This window comes from Heloderma suspectum, chromosome 2 (genome assembly GCF_057233095.1).
Source record: "Heloderma suspectum isolate Gila_16-S chromosome 2, 16-S_ref, whole genome shotgun sequence".
NCBI lineage: Eukaryota > Metazoa > Chordata > Lepidosauria > Squamata > Helodermatidae > Heloderma > Heloderma suspectum.
Window position 1 is genome coordinate 365,666,786 of NC_139459.1, and position 20,188 is coordinate 365,686,973.

General features: G+C 46.0%; 1 protein-coding gene across 1 annotated transcript in view; it reads left to right on the plus strand.

Moving 5' to 3' along the window:
- Positions 1-6,131: 6,131 nt before the first annotated feature.
- The window catches only part of LOC146355852 (uncharacterized), a 59,325-nt gene continuing 45,268 nt past the window's right edge, over positions 6,132-20,188 (plus strand). Inside the window, exons 1-2 of the mRNA XM_084830686.1 lie at positions 6,132-6,533; positions 8,525-8,638. Of these exons, the coding sequence (XP_084686812.1) occupies positions 6,485-6,533; positions 8,525-8,638 (163 nt within the window). The 5' untranslated portion in view covers positions 6,132-6,484. The remainder of the gene's footprint in view (positions 6,534-8,524; positions 8,639-20,188) is intronic.

Here is a 20,188-nt window from a genome sequence, read left to right on the forward strand (position 1 = left end):
CTGGAGAAGAGGGGCAGATCTGAGACACCATGCAGAATGCCATCTGAGAAGACCTTGCTCTATGCACAGCAGAAGGAAGAGAGTCCTGTTTGGGATGGAGACCGCGGGCATCGATCCCACTACCTCTTGCATGCTAAGTGAGCGCTCCACCATTTGAGCTAATTGGAGCCTCATAAGCCCTGCTGATGAGGGCTATGAAGAGAAAGGCTCTGCTGAAGGGCTTTCTGAGGCCTGGTCAGCCCCTTCCTTTTTCAGCTCAGGCTTGTTGGTCTAGGGCACAGGTGGGCAACTCTGTGGGTTGGGTGGCTGCATTGGCCCCTGCAGAGCTATGGGGCAGGGACAAGACACCCCCCCCCCCGGCACATACATACACACAAGCACAGCACATTCACACCCTCTCCCTCTCTCTCTCTCACACGCACACTACATTCACTGTCTCACCACACACACTATTTACATTCACACAACCCACTCACATGCACCCATGTGCACACCCACTCACTCAAATCCACCCACTCATACTCACCCACCCACCTCTCTCTCTCACACACACAATCTCTCTCTCTCTCTCATACACACACACACACACACACACACAGAGTTGGCCCCTGTGGGAACAGAATGCTGGACTACATAGGTCTTTGGTCTGATCTATCATGGCTCTTCTTATGTTCTTAACTGTCAGCTGCCTTAAGAGAATTTTTATTTTGGAAGGCAGCATAGAAATATGCTTACATATACAAGGGGGAGCAGGGATGAGAAGCTGACCCTCACCCCTGACATTATACAAGCTGCTGCCTCTTCCCAAGACATCCATGTTCACTGCACCAGGGGCTGAGCCAGCAATGAAGCTTTGCTCCCGTTTGTCCACGTGTGAGCCCCATACATCCCTGACACATGGCCAGGGCTAGAGCGAGGCTTCATTTTGGGACCAGAGGCTTCAAGGAAAAAGTGGGTTTGTGAGGAGAGCTTCAAAGGTAGAACGGGGGTGGGGGTGGGGGGCTCCAAGTAGGAGTTCAGGTTGTAAATCCCAGACATAAACCACAGTAAAGGAGAATGGTTGTGGTAGTCATTTAACATCAGACACTGTGAATCAGGGTGAGGCATATTTACTCTTTCTTCCATCTCCTTCTCAACAAAGAGCATATCCTGAGAACAAATTAGGAACTAGGCCATCAAAATGACAATTGCAGTGTTCTTTGAGCCAGTACAGAGTGAGGGATGGTTGGTAGCTTAGGCGTGCATACGCATTAGAACTATGGCTGTATTTGCACGTATTGGTAAGCCATGGTTTCCATTAAACATGGTTTGTTGCCTTAGCCAAGGGTAAGGAACCTCGGGTCCAGGGGTCAAATCCAGCCCTCCTGAGGTCACAATCTGGCCACACACCCTTCCTCTTTCACCCAAACACCCCCTTTACTGCCATAGTTAGGTGGTTTCCCACCTAGCTATGAATTAACTTGCAGATAAGCAAACAAACCATGGTTTGTTTCCCCTATTTCTGGTTTCTCTCCTGCCCATTTTACCAACCATGAGAGCAGTTTTGTTTTCAGGCTGCTCTTGCCAGACACCTCCATTTCAGGGCAGACAGCAGTGTAAACAAGCCAGGAATAAGCCACGGTTCTAGGTTCAGACATCACAAGCAAGCCATGGTTTAAACAAGCCAGACCTCTTTAAGCCAGCAACATATCATGGCTTCTGTTTGTGGTTTGTTGATGGTTAAGAACCCATGGTTTGTTTGCAGGGATGGGTTCGGAGACAACCGCAAGCCAGACTTCAACAAACCACACCATGGGTTAGCGTTGTGTGCAAAATGGAGTTTCTGTGGAAGGAGTGTGGGGTGTGACAGATTAAAGAGGAGTTAGACACACCTTGTCCTTCTAAAGGGTGGACTCATCCAGAGGAGAGGGAGGGGTGAGATCCCCCCTATTACAGTCATCCGTGCCGCAGCAAGCAGTAACAGTCAGCCATTCTTCATCCTTGGTTGTCGTGTTGCACGTATGACGATCTTCCACATCAGTGCAGCTTCTGGAGACATAACAGAATTGGCCACCTGAGCGGGGAAACAGAAGAGTGGGAACATCTCATCGGAAGGCCCAGCATTATGACAGAGGAAAAGGGGCAGGGGGGAGGGCTAGAGAGAGCAGCGCATGGAGGGGGTTGCCCGCAGTTAGATTCCAGCCCATGTGAAGCCCACCTATTTCACATGCCTGGCTCTTACTGAGATAACCTGTCTCTGTGAAAAACTGGTTCCTCCCACAAGTATAACAAACCTGATCAGAAAGGGGACCGCTGCGACACCGCAGACCTTCAGCTGAGCAAGAGACATGAGCAGCAAATATAGTTCTTCCTTTGCATTATGCTGACTAATGAGATAAGAGCTGAGCTAAAAAAGCTTTCTGGGCGTCTGCCAGGCTCTCTGCCACCCCCCCCCCAATTTTTATTTCATTTCTGAATTAAAAAAAAACACATTTTATATATATTTTAACTGAGAGGCTGGCATGCTGCAAAGTGCTATCCTTCAACACTGTCAAAACAGTGGTCTTGTATTTTGGAAATCAGACCCCCACCTCTGTCTTGTTCTTGGGCAAGTAAAGGCGCGATCCCATGCATGTTTAGACAGAAGAAGGTCCAACAACTCCCAGCACTGTTGTTGGACTTTCTTCTGTCTAAACATGCATAGGATCGCACCCTTACTTTTCTTTTAGTCTCACCAGTTTGTCTTCTGGGAAATGAGTGTTTTTGTGCCAGCCATGCCGACCATGGCAACCATTTTATGAATGTGCACCCCCCCGACCCGCCACCAGAGTAGCCATTTTGTGAGAACATACACGACACTATCTCAAAATTAAAAATATGCCCACTGGCCAAAAAAGCCTGGGGATCCTTTGTCCAGCAAATAAAACACAATACATTCTTCCTTGGAAGCTGCTGCCTTATGCGGGCATGGCCCTAAAAGGGAGCCTAGAAATATAACATATATATATATATATATATATATGTATTTTGAGAGAAGCACATTTTAATATACTGGATGTGTTTTACAAGACAGACAATACAGATTTTGTTAGAAATTAATAAATAAATTGAAAATGTGTATTTGGAGCCGAAATATTAAATGTGCATATGCACTTATAATGCATTTTGATACATTTAACCTGCCAAGAACTCCACCACAACATTTGTAGAAATGCAAAATCCCATAGATAGCACAGTTCTGAACTACAGATTAGTCCAAGATGTGCAGATTTGGAAAATATGGGAAAATCATTAAAACGGAATTCTTCAAGCATCCCCGCAGCTGCAATCCTAAGCATACTTACCTTGGAGTAAGCCCCACTGAACTCAGTGGGACCAATTTATGAGTAGACATATATAAGATTGCACTATTCATCTAACACCTAATGACCCCAACTTTGAATCTCTTTTCTCTTTATATTTATTTTGTTACTTACCCGCAGCACAGAAAAGCAGAGCAACTAAGCCAAGGAGAAGAATCTTATTCATCATCTTTGATTTCAGAGGTGTGATTACCAAGGACAGTAATGTAGAACCCTGGTCTATCGGTAGATCCCAGATACATCTTGTTGTGTGTGTGAATCCTATTGATCTTCTAGAAGGCACAGGTATTGTGTAAAGGAAAAAGGTGGGGTACTGAGTTCTTCTTGGAACAGACTCAAGATTCCTCAGGGCCGTAATAAGGTGTCTTCTGGGAACAGTAGGATGATGACAATAGCAGTTGTTGGTGTTTTGAGAATCAGAAGACTTCCGTGAGCAAAATTAGTTTGAAATCTTTTCCCAGCAACCCATTCAGTGCTGGCTTCAGGTTTGTGAAGGCCCTTGCTTAAGACACCTTCAGTGGGCTCCCTCTCTCAGTCGAGTCTACCTTCTCACCGCCATTCTCACTGGCTGTTCTTGCTCCTCATCCTTTTTCTCATCCTTGCTCCCACTTGCTCGCTTGACAGGCAGACAGGCTTGACAACTCCGTTTCCCTCTTCGCTTTCCCACAACCATATGCCTTTTTTCCACTGCCCCCTCCACAGGATACTGAATGAGGAAGTTGCAAGAATCAAGCCATGGATTAAACCTTGGGCCTTCATTATAAAAAGCATGTGCTCCACCACTATCCTGCAGGGCCAAACGTTTTAACAATCTGAGTTTCCCCCTCCCCATTGATGGCCCAGTTTGGATGTAATAACTACCCATAGGTTGTTTTAACTATGGGTAGTTGTGACTGCATGAAAACAAGCAACTGCTTGCCCACTTCTGCTTTTCTTCCACTTTGTTAACAAGGAACATTTCTGGGTTGTTTCTGTGATGTGTGAACCAACTCTCGGCACTGTTGAGGGAGAAACAACCCAGAGTTTTAAACAAACAACAAACCATGAATTAAAACTCTAGGATGTTTCTCCATCAGCAACAACGAGTGTTGGGTTCTGACGTGTATTTATTTATTTTTCCATTTATATCCCACCTGTTTTCTTCTTGCAAGGAATCCAACGCAGCTCACATGGTCCTCCTCCTCCCCATTTTACCTTCACAACAACCCTGTGATGTAGGTTAGGTGACCCAAAGTCACCCATGAGCTTCATGGCCAAGAGGGGACTAGAACCCGGATCTCTCAAGTCCCAGTCCAACACTCTAACTGCTACAACACAGCATGGTGAACAATCCAGGAATGGAGCATTCCTGGGTTGTGTAGCAAAGCAGAAGAAAAGCGGAAGTGGTTAAGCATGTTTGCTCACTCCCATGCGGTCACAACTACCCATGGTTAAAACAACCCATGGGTAGTCATTACATACGAACGGGGCCAGTGTGATCATCCCATCGATGACACCTATGCCACAGTGACTCCTCATCCAAGCGCTGACACCAGATATCTGAGAACTTGACACTGCCAAGGTGTTCTTGTGCAAGCCAGATTGCTGTTGCAACAGTGCATCGACAGCAGAGCAAAATAACCTCTGAATCTGGTCTCACAATAGCCTGGTCCATGCTTCCCCAACCTGGTGCTCCTCACATGACCTGAACTACAACTTCTGTCAGCTCCCGCCAGCATGGCCAACAGTGAGGGAGTACAAATGGGAGATAATTTAATTTCAGTTCAAGTTTGATAAGAGTTTACCAAAATGTACACTTTTCTTCATATTGGAGACAGAAAGAACTTTCGATTTAAAAAGTTCAAATGCAGGAGAAACCAAAAAATGGTAGATTCAAGGCCCAGGGCTTTGAGTGCTTAGCTCTTCAAAGTTGGGGTTTGAATCCCTGTGGATTCAACCATGTTAGTGGTGTATTAGGGATGCCACATCTCTCTCTCTCTCTCTCTCTCTCGTTTTCCGGTCAGGCTCCTCATCTACATGGCAGGCAGGTATACAATATACTCCTCTCTGTGCTGGGAGTAGTGGTATCTGTTGAATTTGGCTGGTGTGGATGGGTGCAAACTTCGCAAATTTCTTCATATCTGGGATGGAAGGAACTTGAAAAGTTTTTTTTACAAATCTGTGGGGGAGAAAGTAAAATGGACAGTTTCATCCATCCCTCAGGAATGATGGGAATTGTAGTCCAACACATCTGGAGGACAACAGGTTAGGGAAGATTGGTCTAACTGTTAACATTTATAATGAATCCAAAGAAAACACTGCAAACCTCTCCCCCACCCTGAGAATTTTAGTAAATTATCAAGGTGGCACGGGGTGGACTAAAGAAATTTCCATTCCCTGCCCTCCGCTGAAGCTCCTATATTCTGGTGTGCATGGCCACAATGGAATATTATGACAGAACACTCCTTATAATACGCTATGATGGCAAGTAAGCATCCTGTTGTGAGAGAAGGATCAACAGCCTTGATCCCCCCCCCCAACCATTTGCTCTTTTAACGAGAAAACCAGTAATTAGGGCTGGCATCATGGGTAGGCATGGTTGGGCACCTGCCAAGGCCCACACCCCAGTAGCAGCCCACTGACAAGAGCCCCCTGGAATTGTTCCTGCTCTTCATGATTGCAACCTCCTTGTTCACCTGCCTCTTGCTCTGGCCCAGACAGTGGTGGTGGTGTGAAGGAATGAGGAACAGTAGACGCCACGGCCTACTTGCTCCCTGGCTCTCTGCCTGTCAAGCAAGAAAATGATGAGAAAGAGGAGGAGGAGCAAGAGCAGCTGTTGACAACCGTCGTGAGAAGGTGGACCCACTGAGGGAGGGGGCCCTCTGAGGGTGTCTTGCCCAAGGGCCCCCCAAAACCTGGAGCACTGCCAGTAATCATGATGGCTGTCACCACCATCCTACTTCCAGACGATTTATTGCAAAACTGCCAGGAACTAATTAGAAGAATTGCATCTCTCTGTCTTCCCCTAAGAAAGCTTTGCCACATCTACATCAGTGGTTCCTGGGGGCTTGGACAGAATAAATTGGGAGAGCTAGAAATATCTGATGTATTCTGAAATCTCCTTCAGTGCTGTTCTCCACGGGGACTGCAGAAATAAATGAAGGATGGACAAGATTCTTCTTGGGTTCTTCTCTCTGTTGTCATGCACTATTGGTAAGTAAATAGCAAGGCAGAGGAATATCTAGTGTTAAGGGTTTCTTGTCAGATTTCTATGGGAAAGCGCTCCCCATTGACATCAGGCAGGCATTTACAATTTTGACTTTCAGACATCTCCTTAAGAACTCTCTCTTCATGCAGGCTTTCCCTGAGGTGTGACGCAGCCAGCTGCAGTTATAGTTTTATTGTTGATCAGTGATTGTTTTATTGTTGTATTTTATTGTTATATTGTTCTGTTGATGTTGTTACTGAAATATTGAAATCTAATCTAATCTGATGTCAGATACATATCTAAAGGATCCTAATATTTCGTACTTGATAATGGTATACTTGGCATGCAATGGTGTGACAAACCCCTTCTTCTAATATTGATCCAGAGTGGCCCCTTAGAGCATCTGGTTGGTGGGCACCCTGAATAGTTTTATTTAGCCATATCTCACTTATTTGGCCTCCAAAATGTGAACAAAACCATAATCCCCTTTTAAAAAAATAAGCTAACTGGTTCCAACCACCTTGGGCTTTTAAGGTGTAAGTTACAGTCGTTAAGAAGGTGGGTTCAGCCACCAGGTAATGTTCTGATCTGTTGGTTAGATCACTGACATCAGAAATGTCCATCATTGGGCAGACTAACTATCAGTCTCTGTAAAGAGACAGAGAGCTTCGGCTATTGGGCGGCATAGAAAGGAAAGGAAATAAATAAATAAGGGGCTGGCTTTGACTGAATGGATCCCCTCAGGCCTTCTAGAGCTTTCCTATATACTACCTAACTGGAAGCCCGAAGTTCTCTCTCTCTCTCTCTTTCACTCAGACTATCCTCTATGCAATAACCTCAGCATAGGCTTTGGGACCCAAGGCTCTACTCAAATAGGTAGTGTGACTAGATAAGTTAGACTGACTTTTAAAATTATTATTATTTGGAATTCTGTGTATCTGTGTGATTGTTGCCTTCCCTGGTTTCCCCACTTCATAGAATCATAGAATGGTAGGGTTGGAAGGGGCCTACAAGGCCATTGAGTCCAACCCCCTGCTCAATGCAGGAATCCAAGTCAGAGCATCCCCGACAGATGGCTGTCCAGCCTCATCTTGAATGCCTCCAGTGTGGGAGAGCCCACCACCTCCCTAGGGAATTGGTTCCATTGTCGTCTTGCTCTAACAGTCAGGAAGTTTTTCCTGATGTTCAGCCGGAATCTGGCTTCTTGTCACTTGAGCCCATTATTCCGTGTCCTGCACTCTGGGATGATGGAGAAGAGATCCTGGCCTTCCTCTCTGTGACAACCTTTTAAATACTTGAAGAGCGCTATCATATCTCCCCTCAGTCTTCTCTTCTCAAGGCTTTTAATATTGGACACTGACTGCGTTGTTTTAAACAGGATTTCTCACTCAACTCTTCCCCACGTGAAAGTCCGCATGGTTACAGAGCTACTGCTTGTGTTTTAAGATTTTTTAAAAGGGTTTTGGCAAGCTCTTTGTTCCTGGCCTTTGGGAGGGAAAATCCAAAACACCTTTATTTTTATTTTTCCCTTCGTCTGGGCTGAAGGGAGGGGACCTTGGCAATAGGGCTCAGAAATCCTCCAAGCAGCTGGACAGACTAGGGTGTGTCAGGAGGTTCATCCTGACTGGTGGCAGCCTATCAGAAATTATTTTCCTGGGGAACCGACCTAATGAAGGGGTCCACCAGGAGGAAAAGTTCCCCCCACACACTCAAGCACGTGCATGCACACACTCCCAGATTCATAACAAATGCTATTTGAAAATATTTGCTCATTGGCATGTAATGGTACTTAGTTTTTAAAATATTTAAGATTTGGGAGTGTGTGAGACTTCCAACACTGAAACGGTGAAAAAGATGACAAGAAAATCACACGGGATTCAAATTTGAACCTCAAATTTGAAATCATACTTTTGAATTTGGAATGGAAAAAAGGGTTTAAAAAAATGGATTTAAAATATTTGTCCATATTCCATTCTATTCTACTTTTCTCTCCTAGCCCAGGGACTCTTGTGCCGTGAATGCCTAAAGCTTGCTGGTAAACACTGTCGCTATGAGGGAAAAGTTTGTCAGACTGAACTTGGGAGATGTTTCACCACTGCAATGTACTATGGTAAGTTCTAGGGCAGGTGCCCCTAACCCAGCACCCTCAGGAGATGTTGGAGTACAACTCATATCATGACGGGAGTTGTAGTCCAACAAGTCTGGAGGGCGCCAGATTGGGGGAGGCTGTTCTAGGCATACATGTTCAGCAAGATTTAAGATTAACTTGGATTCAGTGTACAATCCAAGGAGACTTGGAGATTGCTGCTGTCTCCTAGCATAGGGGATTATGTTATAGATTTCGAGGTTTGGGGACACACTTGGAATGTTAAAAGAATGCCACAAGCGCTTTCACAAAATGGCAGCCGTGGGGGGCTTGCCCATTCATAAAATGGCTGCTCTGGTGGGTGTGGCCAATCATAAAATGTCCAGTTCCCAGAAGGTAAACTGGTGGGATTAATAGAAAAGTAACCTGCCCGAGAACCTATGTTCAAGGCAGTGGTAGGTTCTGAGCTCCAAAACATACAAACATACTCTGACGAGCCCAAATAAAGATGGCGCTGGAGGGCTGCCCTTGGCTTTGCAGCATATCAGCCTCCCAGTTAAAACACTTTTTTCGAATAAAAAAAAAAAAACTTCAGTAGTAAAATAATAATCAGAAGGGGCAGGGAGCCTGGTGGGTGCCAGAGGTCCCGCTGGAGACACCAGTCCTCGCACCAGGAGTTTAGGGTGGGTAATGGCAGCGCATCCCCCAGGTGTTGCTGCTTCCTTCCGAAGTCTTTGTGCTTGTGGCCTAAGACCAGCTCCCCGGGGTCACAGTGCTGTTCTTTTCCCCACAGGTAAAATGCTTGATGGGCTGGTATACGGATGCATCGAACATCCGAGTCCAAGGGTTGAATGTGATGTCCCTGACAAGGACTCTTCAAGCAGAGTTTATGCTACCTCCTGTTGCAACACCGACATGTGCAATGGGACCCCTCCCCCTGTGCCTCTTTAGTGTTACAGAGATGTGTGAGGGCTGGAGAGATGCTTCAGCCTCTCGCTCATGAGATTTGAATCCCCTAAACCTGTTCTTATGCACCTCTTCCTTCATTCTGTTGGAGTGGGCTTGTAGGCATCTTTGTCCGGCAATGTATTCCTAGAGCAGTGGTGCAGCTAGGTAATTTTAGACTCTCGACTTAGGGCTTTTCTGCATGAGGCATTTATCGTGCGCTCATCGTTTCCTACTCATGGCTGTTTGCAGGTTCTTTAGAAGGTGTCATGACCCTCCAGTGTCACTTCTGTGTCTAAACAGCACATTTGGCAAGGTTTTTTAGAACAGGGAAAATGTGGCCTTTCACTGTGAAAGGGAAAGAAAGCGCGATGTTCTCTTGTGTATTCGCACTATTCTGATACACCACAGTGCCACCTAGAGGTCATGTAGTGTAAAAGCAGGAAAGGAAACACTCCTCTTGTAGTGCTCAGAGATCAATTCTGGGATGAAACTGAAAGTCGATACAGAGGATTAACAGCCTCATGTAGAAAAGCTCCCAGTGACCGTCTGGAGAGCCCTTACTTCCATTGTGAGGCACACAACTAACATTTCTCTTCTTCCCTCCCCCACAACCGCCATTCCATGTTTTAAACTTGCATCTATGTTCCTGATATACTCGAAAAATAAAAGTGTTTGCCATCCCTGATTAAAAATAAATCAATACTCGGAGCATGTGCAGTTTTGCATTTTAGACTCATCATAGCACCATCATGCCTGCAGGAATAAAATAAAATAGAGCTTGCTTCTGCTGCCCTGCCACAGTCTGGGTGATTTAAGGGGGGCTCTGGGCTGTCCTGGAGTTTTATCCTGAAGTCCAGCTGTAGCCAGTGGAGGCTGGTGGCGCCGATGTCAGTGGGGCTGTGAATCCGCTCCAGGTTTCAGTCTGAACCAGTCAGAACTCTAATGGAGCTATGCAAGGGGCAGAGTAGTTCTGACTGAAACCCGGAGCGGATTCCTTACAGTAAGGTAATCACTGAAGCCCCACACCCTGAGAAAATTCTCTGAAATTCTCACCCCTTCCCACAATTTCCAGGTGCAATTTCTTTTTGCCCCTCTCCCAACGAATGGTTGAAAATAAATAGATTGAAAAATTCCGCACAGTTCTAGTAATTATGCTACAGCAGCCTCCCGCAAGCTGGTTCCCTCCAAATGTGTCCAGCTACAACTCGCTTGCCATGCTGGCTGGGGATGATGGGAGTTGTAGTCTGACATGTCTGGAGAGTGCCAGGTTGGGGAAGGGTGTGTTTCTTCAGCGTCATGTTCACAGACAAACTGTGTGGGGCGGGGGGTGGAGGGTAAGGAAGCAGCTAGAGCGCCAGTAGCAGCATCCCCACCTCTCACACGCGGAATGCTAAACTCTGTTGAAAAGATGCCAGAGGTGGGTGAATAAAAAGAGCAGGGCCATTGTTCCTGTCCGAGAAAGCTCCCTGTCTCCAGTCCTGACTCGAGCTTTTTCTCCTGTCCCCTAAAATTACTGAAATCCCCTCCCCTTTTTCGGGTTTGTGTCCTCAGAAGTGAGCTTTTACCCCCGAGCTTTTACTGGGTAAGAGTCAAGGGAATCAGATGTAACAGCTGTCTAGATTATCTGTAACAACAGAGTGAACGAATGATGATATTTCCAGAGAAAGCAACAACAGTAGAAGCAACCAAGTAAGATGCTGTTGGCGGGGTTTTGAAAAAAAAGAAGAAAATTGTACAACCAACTAGGAATGTACAGATTTTGTTAAATCCTTTCCTTCTGTGTTTTGTGGATTGTCTGGCATTTTTTGTTGTGTCTCCTGCTCTCCGATGGAATTGGATTTCTTAAATCAGAATTTTGTTCTACTTGCGCCAATTTGCATTAGTGCTAATTCACATTAACTGGTACAAGTTAGCGCAAATCTCCCCCAAAAGTGAAAAACCGGTTCCACAAGCCTGCGGAATTGACGTGACTCGGAAAACGCTGGTCTGCTGCGGGATCCACACATTGGATTCATATAAATCCGAACTCATTTAAATCCACTGCATATTTCTCCAACATGCCTGCAGCTTACAACAAATCTCTGTATAAATAATTGAATTACTACAATGGCATGTACATTAATCTCTTTTAAAAATGCATACATAAATACATACAGAAACAGTTTTAGAAACTGCAGTAGATTCTCTAGTGACTAGTACACCACTGGTTTCCAGTTAGAACCTTCCCAGGCAATATGTTGGCAGCACAATTCTGCACACATGTAGAAGGCCTTCTTGTCTCTCCTTGCTATTCTCTGGAAATCTGCATTCAGTTGGGTATGTCTTCCCCTTTCTCCCTTGCTTTTCGCTTCGCTTCTTTCCTCAGCTACTTGTAAAGCCTCATTAGACAGCCACTTTGCTTTCTTGCATTTCTTTTTCTTTGGGATGGATTGAGTTGCTGCCTCCTGAACAATGTTACGGACCTCCGTCCATAGTTCCTCAGGCACTCTGTCTATCAGGTCTAATCCCTTAAAACGATTCCTCACCTCCACTGTATATTCATAAGGGATATGATTTAGGTCATACCTGAATGGTTTAGTGGTTTTCCCTACGTTCTTCAATTTAAGCCGAAATTTTGCAACAAGAAGCTCATGATCTGAGCCACAGTCAGCTCCAGGTCTTGTTTTTACTGGCTGTATAGAGCTTCTCCATCTTTGGCTGCAAAGGACATAATCAATCTGATTTTGATATTGACCATCTGGTGATGTCCATGTGTAGAGTCGTCTCTTGTGCTGTTGGAAAAGAGTGTTTGCTATGATCAGCGTGTTCTCTTGGCAAAACTCTTATTAGCCTTTGTCCTGCTTCATTTTGTACACCAAGGCCATGCTTGCCTGTTATCCCGGTGATTTCTTGACTTCCTACTTTAGCATTCCAATCCCCTATGATGAAGAGGACCTCTTTTTTTGGTGTTAGTTCTAGAAGGTGTTGTAGGTCTTCATAGAACCGATCAGCTTCAGCTTCTTCAGCCTCAATGGTTGGGGCATAGACTTGAATTACTGTGATGCTGAATGGTTTGCCTTGGATTCGTACTGAGATCATTCTATCGTTTTTGAGATTGTACCCCACTACTGCTTTTCCCACCCTTTTGTTGACTATGAGTGCTACTCCATTTCTTCTATGGGATTCTTGCCCACAGTAGTAGATATGATGGTCACCTGAATTAAATTCGCCCATGCTTGTCCATTTTAGTTCGCTGATTCCCAAGATGTCGATGTTCAATCTTGTCATCTCACGTTTGATCACCTCCAGCTTGCATTGATTCATTGTATTCCATACTATTAACCAATTTATTTATTTTATTTATTTATTGCATTTATATCCCACCTTTTTTCCTCTTTCAAGGAACCCAAGGTGGCTTACATTATTCTCCTGTTCCTCTCCATTTTATCCTCACAACAACAACCCTGTGAGGTAGGTTGGGCTGAGAGTCTGTGTCACCCAATGCAGCAGTTGTAGAATCAGGGAACGTACTTGGAGAGGGAGGCCCAGCCCAAAGTATCTTCCTGTCTCAAGCAAGGTGGCAATATTGCTGCTGCTGGCTGGCCGGCTGCTCGCTCGCTCAGCAGGTCTGCCCGGATGCCTGCTTGGCTGGCCGGCCACTTGCTCAGTGACCAGGCTCCCGGAGGGGTTGGCTCACCTCTTGCGATATTCAGCTGACCTCTTGCAGGAGCCCTGCGCCTGAGGCACAAGGCAGGAATGGCTGCCCAGAGTAAAGAAGCCACAGCGGGAGAGTGGCTGGCAGGGCTCTCCGGAGCACCACTGGGAGGCAGGGAGGCAGCGGTGGACCCTCTTGGTGGTGGCGGGCGGGGAAGAGAGCAGCACAATTCGCCGTTCTTCCTGCTCTGCTGCCTCATGTGGGTGCATGACCCCGCAAAATGGTAAGGCTGGCCCTGTGGAGAGGAAGGGAGCACCGGGCAACAGGATTTCCAGTTGTTGTTGATGGTAGTGGGAAGACTTCGATGCCCTTCATAGGTCGGGGGGGCGTAGTTCAGTGGTAGAACACATGCTTTGCATGCAGAAGGTCCCAGGTTCAATGATTTCCAGAGAATAGCAAGGAGAGACAAGAAGGCCTTCTTAAATTAACAATGCAAAGAAATCGAGGAAAGCAATAGAATGGGAAAGAGATCTCTTCAAGAAAATTGGAGATCTCAAGGGAACATTTTGTGCAAAGACGGGCATGATAAAGGACAAAAAAGGCAGGGACCTAACAGAAGCAGACGAGATTAAGAAGAGGTGGAAAGAATACACAAAAGAACTATACAGGAAAGATCTGAATGTCCCTGATAGCCATGATAGTGCAGCCACTGAACTTGAGCCGGACATCCTCGAGAGTGAAGTCAAGTGGGCCTTAGGAAGCATTACTAACAACAAAGCTAGCAGAGATGACAGTATTCCAGCTGAGCTATTTAAGATCCTAAAAGATGATGCTGTTAAAGTGCTGCACTCAATATGCCAACAAATTTGGAACACTCAACAGTGGCTACAAGACTGGAAAAAGTCAGTTTACATTCCAGTTCCGAAGAAGGGCAATGCCAAAGAGTGTTCAAACTACCGTACAATTGCGCTCATTTCACATGCCAGCAAGGTGATGCTCAAAATCCTACAGGCTAGGCTTCAGCAGCATGTGAACCGAGAACTACTGGAAGTACAAGCGGGGTTTCGAAGAGGCAGAGCAACTAGAGATCAAATTGCCAACATTCGCTGGAGAAAGCAAGAGAATTCCAGAAAAACGTCTATTTCGGCTTCATTGACTACGCTAAAGCCTTTGATTGTGTGGATCACAACAAACTGTGGCAAATTCTTAAAGAGATGGGAGTACCAGACCACCTGACCTGTCTCCTGAGAAACCTGTATGAGGGTCAAGAAGCAACAGTAAGAACCAGACATGGAACAACTGATTGGTTCAAAATTGAGAAAGGAGTATGACAAGGCTGTATATTGTCACCCTGCTTATTTAACTTATATGCACAGTACATCATGAGAAACGCCGGGTTGAATCACAGGTCGGAATTAAGATTGCCGGGAGAATTATCAACAACCTCAGATACGCAGACGATACCACCCTAATGGCAGAAAGCGAAGAAGATCTAAAGAGCCTTTTATTGAGGGTGAAAGTGGAGAGTGCAAAAGCTGGTTTGAAACTCAACATTAAAAAAACGAAGATCATGGCATCTGGCCCCATCACTTCCTGGCATGTAGAAGGGGAAGAAATGGAAGCAGTGACAGATTTTATTTTCTTGGGCTCCAAGATCACCGCAGACGGTGACTGTAGCCATGAAATTAAAAGACGCTTGCTCCTTGGGAGGAAAGCTATGGCAAACCTAGACAGCATAGTAAGAAGCAGAGACATCACCTTGCCGACAAAGGTCCGTCTAATCAAAGCAATGGTTTTCCCAGTAGTAACGTATGGCTGTGAGAGCTGGACTATAAGGAAGGCTGAGCGCCGAAGAATTGATGCTTTCGAACTGTGGTGCTGGAGAAGACTCTTACGAGTCCCATGAACCGCAAGGAGGTCAAATCAGTCCATCCTAAAGGAAATCAACCCTGACTGCTCATTGGAAGGACAGATACTGAAGCTGAAGCTCAAATATTTTGGCCACCTAATGCGAAGAGAATATTCCCCGGAAAAGACCCTGATGCGGGGAAAGATTGAAGGCAAAAGGAGAAGGGGACAGCAGAGGATGAGATGCAATGAATATGAACTTGAGCACACTCCGGGAGAGAGTGGAGGACAGGAAGGCCTGGCGTGCTATGGTCCATGGGGTCATGAAGAGTTGGACACGACTTAACAACTGAAGAACAACAACAGCAACCTCCAGGTAGGGCTGGGAAAGACCTCTCTCTGCCTGAGATGCCAGAGAAACGCTGCCACTCAGTGCAGACAATACTGGGATAGATGGACCAATCTGGGTGACCTTAGTACAGTTTCCGTCATCATTCCCTCTATTTCCAATGCTGAGGTTTTGAGCGCTGATATTTACGGAGCCAAACGGTATTTTTCACAAATTTTCGCATTTTGTACAGCTAAATTTGTGTACAATTCCAGAAAGTAAAATAGACAAGTCCATGGAATCCACAGGACTCAGAGGACAGTGGTCCGCTGAGGAAGCTGCAGATCAGATTAATAGAAATCGGAAGTCATTTGAATCCATTTCAGATTTCCCTGACATTACTACTACTACTACTACTACTAATGGACCTGACCACCTTGGAAGACACTGGACTCTCCTTCATTTTTGTATTTTTTAAATCTCGTACACCGTCTTGAGAAGGTTCTACCCCTTGAGGTGGCCTAAAAAGTAATTTTAAATAAAATAAATAAACTCATTAGAGGTTTTCAAGCAGAGGTAGGATGGCCACCTGTAGCTGCAGATTTCCTGCATCCTCAGGGGGTTGGATTAGATGACCTTGGGGTCTCCTCCAACTCTATGATTCGATGATGACAAATTAAAAACAACAACAGGAGCCTGGTCAGAAAAGACGAAGGGAGCCACATTTCTTTGAAGGCCTGCCTCCTCTCTCCTCCTGCAGCCATGGATTTATTCTTACTTTCTGCATCCATGCCTCCCACTCACCCTCTTCTCATAAGTGGTGCATCGCTTCTCCTGGGAATCTGCAACAGCCACCCAATTGCTCAGGATCAGGGGTGGGAGGGGAGGAAGAAAGGGGAGGAGAATCGCACAGGAAGAAGCATTTCCTTGGCAAAATTCCCTCTTTCTTCTCTAATGTCTCTAGGACATTAGAGCTCTGTTCACTTAACCCTTTCCCAGTCTCACATAGGAGAGCAAACATGGCTGGCTGTCAAAGGGACAATGAGGAAAATCTCAGATTCCTAGAGAAGTGCAAACATTTGACAGAGGATGGTGAAGATGAATTGTTGTGGTGCCCTGTGGATTTATCTCTCCTCTGAGATACGTCAGGCCTCAACACTGGTGCATTTTAGGTGTTTATTGAAATCATATCTGTTTATTTTGGTTTTCCCCAGCCACGAGCAATACTTGAACCAATCTCATGATACGAGTGTGTGTGCACGCACACGTGTCTTCTTGATACCCGTGAACCAGGTCACTGTCAATTCCCCTACAGTGACCTTTTTCCAACAAAGGAATTTCAGGGACAAAGTTCAAGGTGAAATTGCTGCAGTACTATTCATGAAGAGATGTAACTCTTATTTCCTGTGATTTGAATACGAACAAGGGTGGGGTTGTTTTTATCACACATGCTTATTGCATTGATTGAGCATTCACAAAACATTGTAAGAGGAGTATCACCCAGCAACTTGGTGAATGGCAGCTGTTAAGTTAATCATCACTGCCTGTACTGTTTGCATTTCTATTCCCTCAGGCAATACAGTTTACATCTCTCCCCCCCGCCCCGCCCCGCCCTCCAGCGTGACACCACCTCTTATAACTTATATTAATCATTCAGAATTTGAGAAACATCCTCTTGATTCTCATAAGCCCCATCCATATGCCTCTGTCTTCTGCAGGAACATCAACTCAAATAAACTTTATTAACAGGAAAAGTGACAGAGTCTTGTGGCACCTGAAAAACTAACATGTTTATTCTGGCATAAGCCCTGGACTGCAAGGAGGTCAAATCAGTCCATCCTAAAGGAAATCAACCCTGACTGCTCATTGGAAGGACAGATACTGACGCTGAAGCTCAAATATTTTGGCCACCTAATGTGAAGGGAAAACTCCCTGGAAAAGACCCTGATGCTGGGAAAGATTGAAGGCAAAAGGAGAAGGGGACGGCAGAGGATGAGATGGCTAGATAGCATCACCAAGGCAATGAATATGGACTTGAGCACGCTCCAGGAGAGAGCGGAGGACAGGAAGGCCTGGCGTGCTATGGTCCATGGGGTCACGAAGAGTCGGACATGACTGAACGACTGAACAACAAGCCCACTTCATCAGATACATGGAGTCAGTGGAGACTGGTGGCTCCGATTGGGGGGGGGCGGTGGCTGTGGATCCATTCTGGGTTTTAGTCAGAACCAGCTAGAACTCTAAAGGAGCTACCCAAGGTGCTGAACCTATTTAGGGGATAGGGTTCAGCTCCTTGGATAGCTCCTTTGGGGCTCTGGCTGGTTCTGACTGAAATCCAAAATGGATTCATAGCCCCACCCCAAAATCATTGCTAAATCATTGCTCAAGGCTGGTTATGGTCGTGCCCAATCACAACTACTCTAAAATTCTGGATTCTGGACATAAGGCCACCAATTTGGATGGCTTTAAAAGGGGGTTAGAGAAATTTCTGGAGGCGAAGGCTATCAGTGGCTACTAGTCCTGATCGCTCTGTGCTACCTTGGGTATCAGAGGCTGTATGCCTAGGTACACCAATTGCTGGGGAATATGGGCAGGAGGGTGCTGTTGCAGTCATGTCCTGCTCGTGGGTTCCTGGTCGACAGCTGGTCAGCCACTGTGTGAACAGAATGCTGGACTAGATGGACCCTTGGTCTGATCCAGCAGGGCTCTTATGTTCTGGATGTCCCAATTGTTTTCTATGGGCCGTTATCACTATTCCATGAGGGTAGACCAAAAAAAAAAGGTGGTGGGCTCCAAATGAACCAGGAAGTCTTCACTTTATACTTATCTCCATGGCCAAATGGCCATAGCAGCGACTTCACTCATTGGCTAAACACACTGGAAGATGGTAGCAGGGTCCACGTCTCACATAACAATTGCACAAATGATTATCCATTTCTCACAAAATGATTGGCACATGCCTGAACATTGTGCTTCACATCTCAGGTTCTTCAAAAAACTAGAGACTTCTGTAAACAACAATGATTGGTTGTTGAGCATGATGTACAAATCTGGAGTGCTGGATTGTTTAGGAGTTAAACAACCCAGCGGTTAACCCTACAACAAACCATGATTTGCTGTTAAGTGTGAACCAGGTCATAGTGTTGCTGCTTTGTTGTTCAGTCGTTCAGTCGTGTCCGACTCTTCGTGACCCCATGGACCATAGCACGCCAGGCCCTCCTGTCCTGCGCTCTCTCCCGGAGTGTGCTCAAGTTCATATTCATTGCATCGGTGATGCTATCTAGCCATCTCATCCTCTGCCGTCCCCTTCTTTTGCCTTCAGTCTTTCCCAGCATCAGGGTCTTTTCCAGAGAGTTTTCTCTTCTCAGTGAGAAAACTGAGAAAACTTTTCTCAGTGTTGCTGCTAGTCCTTCCTTATTGCTGTGCTCCCATCAGAAAAGGATCTTCTCTATTGGCTGAGGGGATCTCTACACCTCAAGTTTATTGCGCCTTCATGATTGCTCACTCACTGAATTGTGCAGGTCCATTAAACGACACCTTCGTTGTCCAGGCATTATTCCACTATTTCCTCCCACCTATCCCGTGTTTTCCTCAAACGGAAAAAAATTGGGTATTTTTTCCAGCCCACGGAACAGGAGCGCCATGACCTCCCATGTGAAATTCTCCCATAGCGGAAGAAACAGCTCTGTCTGCCTGCTGTGGGTGTTTGTTTTCCGTTGTTGGGCGGTTGTTGTCAGGATGAGGAAGGCATTGAGGATGGGAGCCGGGCGTGCAGGAGCACATTTGACAGGCGCGAGGGCGAGAATCGCCTGCCGATTGCGTCTCCTGCCTCCGCATTTCTCAGTCGGAGGGAGAAGAGGGTAAAATGCCTCCCTGCAATGAAGAGAGACGCATCTGATCCCCCACCCCACCAAGCTCAGAAGCAACGTCCTCTGTTGTTTCAGAGCACCCTGTTAAGTTCAGTGGGTCTTACCGGAGGGTTGCAGACTTAAAGGGCGCTCTTTTGTCTACTCAGAAGTAAGTCCCATTGAGTTCAATGCGGCTTACTCCCAAGTAAGTAAGTGCACAGGATTGGAGCCGCGAGAAGGAAGGAGCTCCCTCATTTCAAACCACATGGCTAATCCCGCAAAGAAACCGAAAGGCGGGGGGGGGGGGGGGGAAGCGTGTCTAAGGGCAGTCAGTGGTGATCCTGCATTTAAAACAGAAGCAGAAAGCCCCGTTTTCAATGCAGGATTTTTGGCTGGTGTAGAAATGCCCTGTATCAGAACCTGTAGTGGTTGAAAAAAGACTCTCTTCAGGTTCTTAATGGAACATGGCCATGTGCGGAGGGAAACGGAGGGGGGGGGATTAATGCAAAGAATGAGACATCAGTGCCATTCTGTAATATGCTCCTGCCCCCCAATTCAAATGGTTACATGAATTTGAAGTGACTTCTTTGGATATATACATTCTTGCCTATCTCTTTTTTTCTATATCTATGATTAGCATTATTTACTCCCCCCACCTCCTGAAAGCTTTGCACTGGACCTCTCTAGAATCAGAGCCCTGTGTCCACTTAACTTTGTCAGTCTCTCTTAGGAAAAAGCAGAGGGAGAGAGAGAGGCTGGGGAGAGAGAAAATGGAAGAGGCTAATGATGTTGTCCCCTTCCCGCTCCTCCTGGGTGCGGGGAGCTTTTGTGCCTTTAAAAACTTGCACAAAAGGCAGTCATTCAACTGGTGACACTATATCATCACTACATCCACCTGTTGAATATGTCCTGTGGGCAAAACTGCATCCTGTGAACGTCTGCCTTTCATGCAGCAGCTTACAGGCACA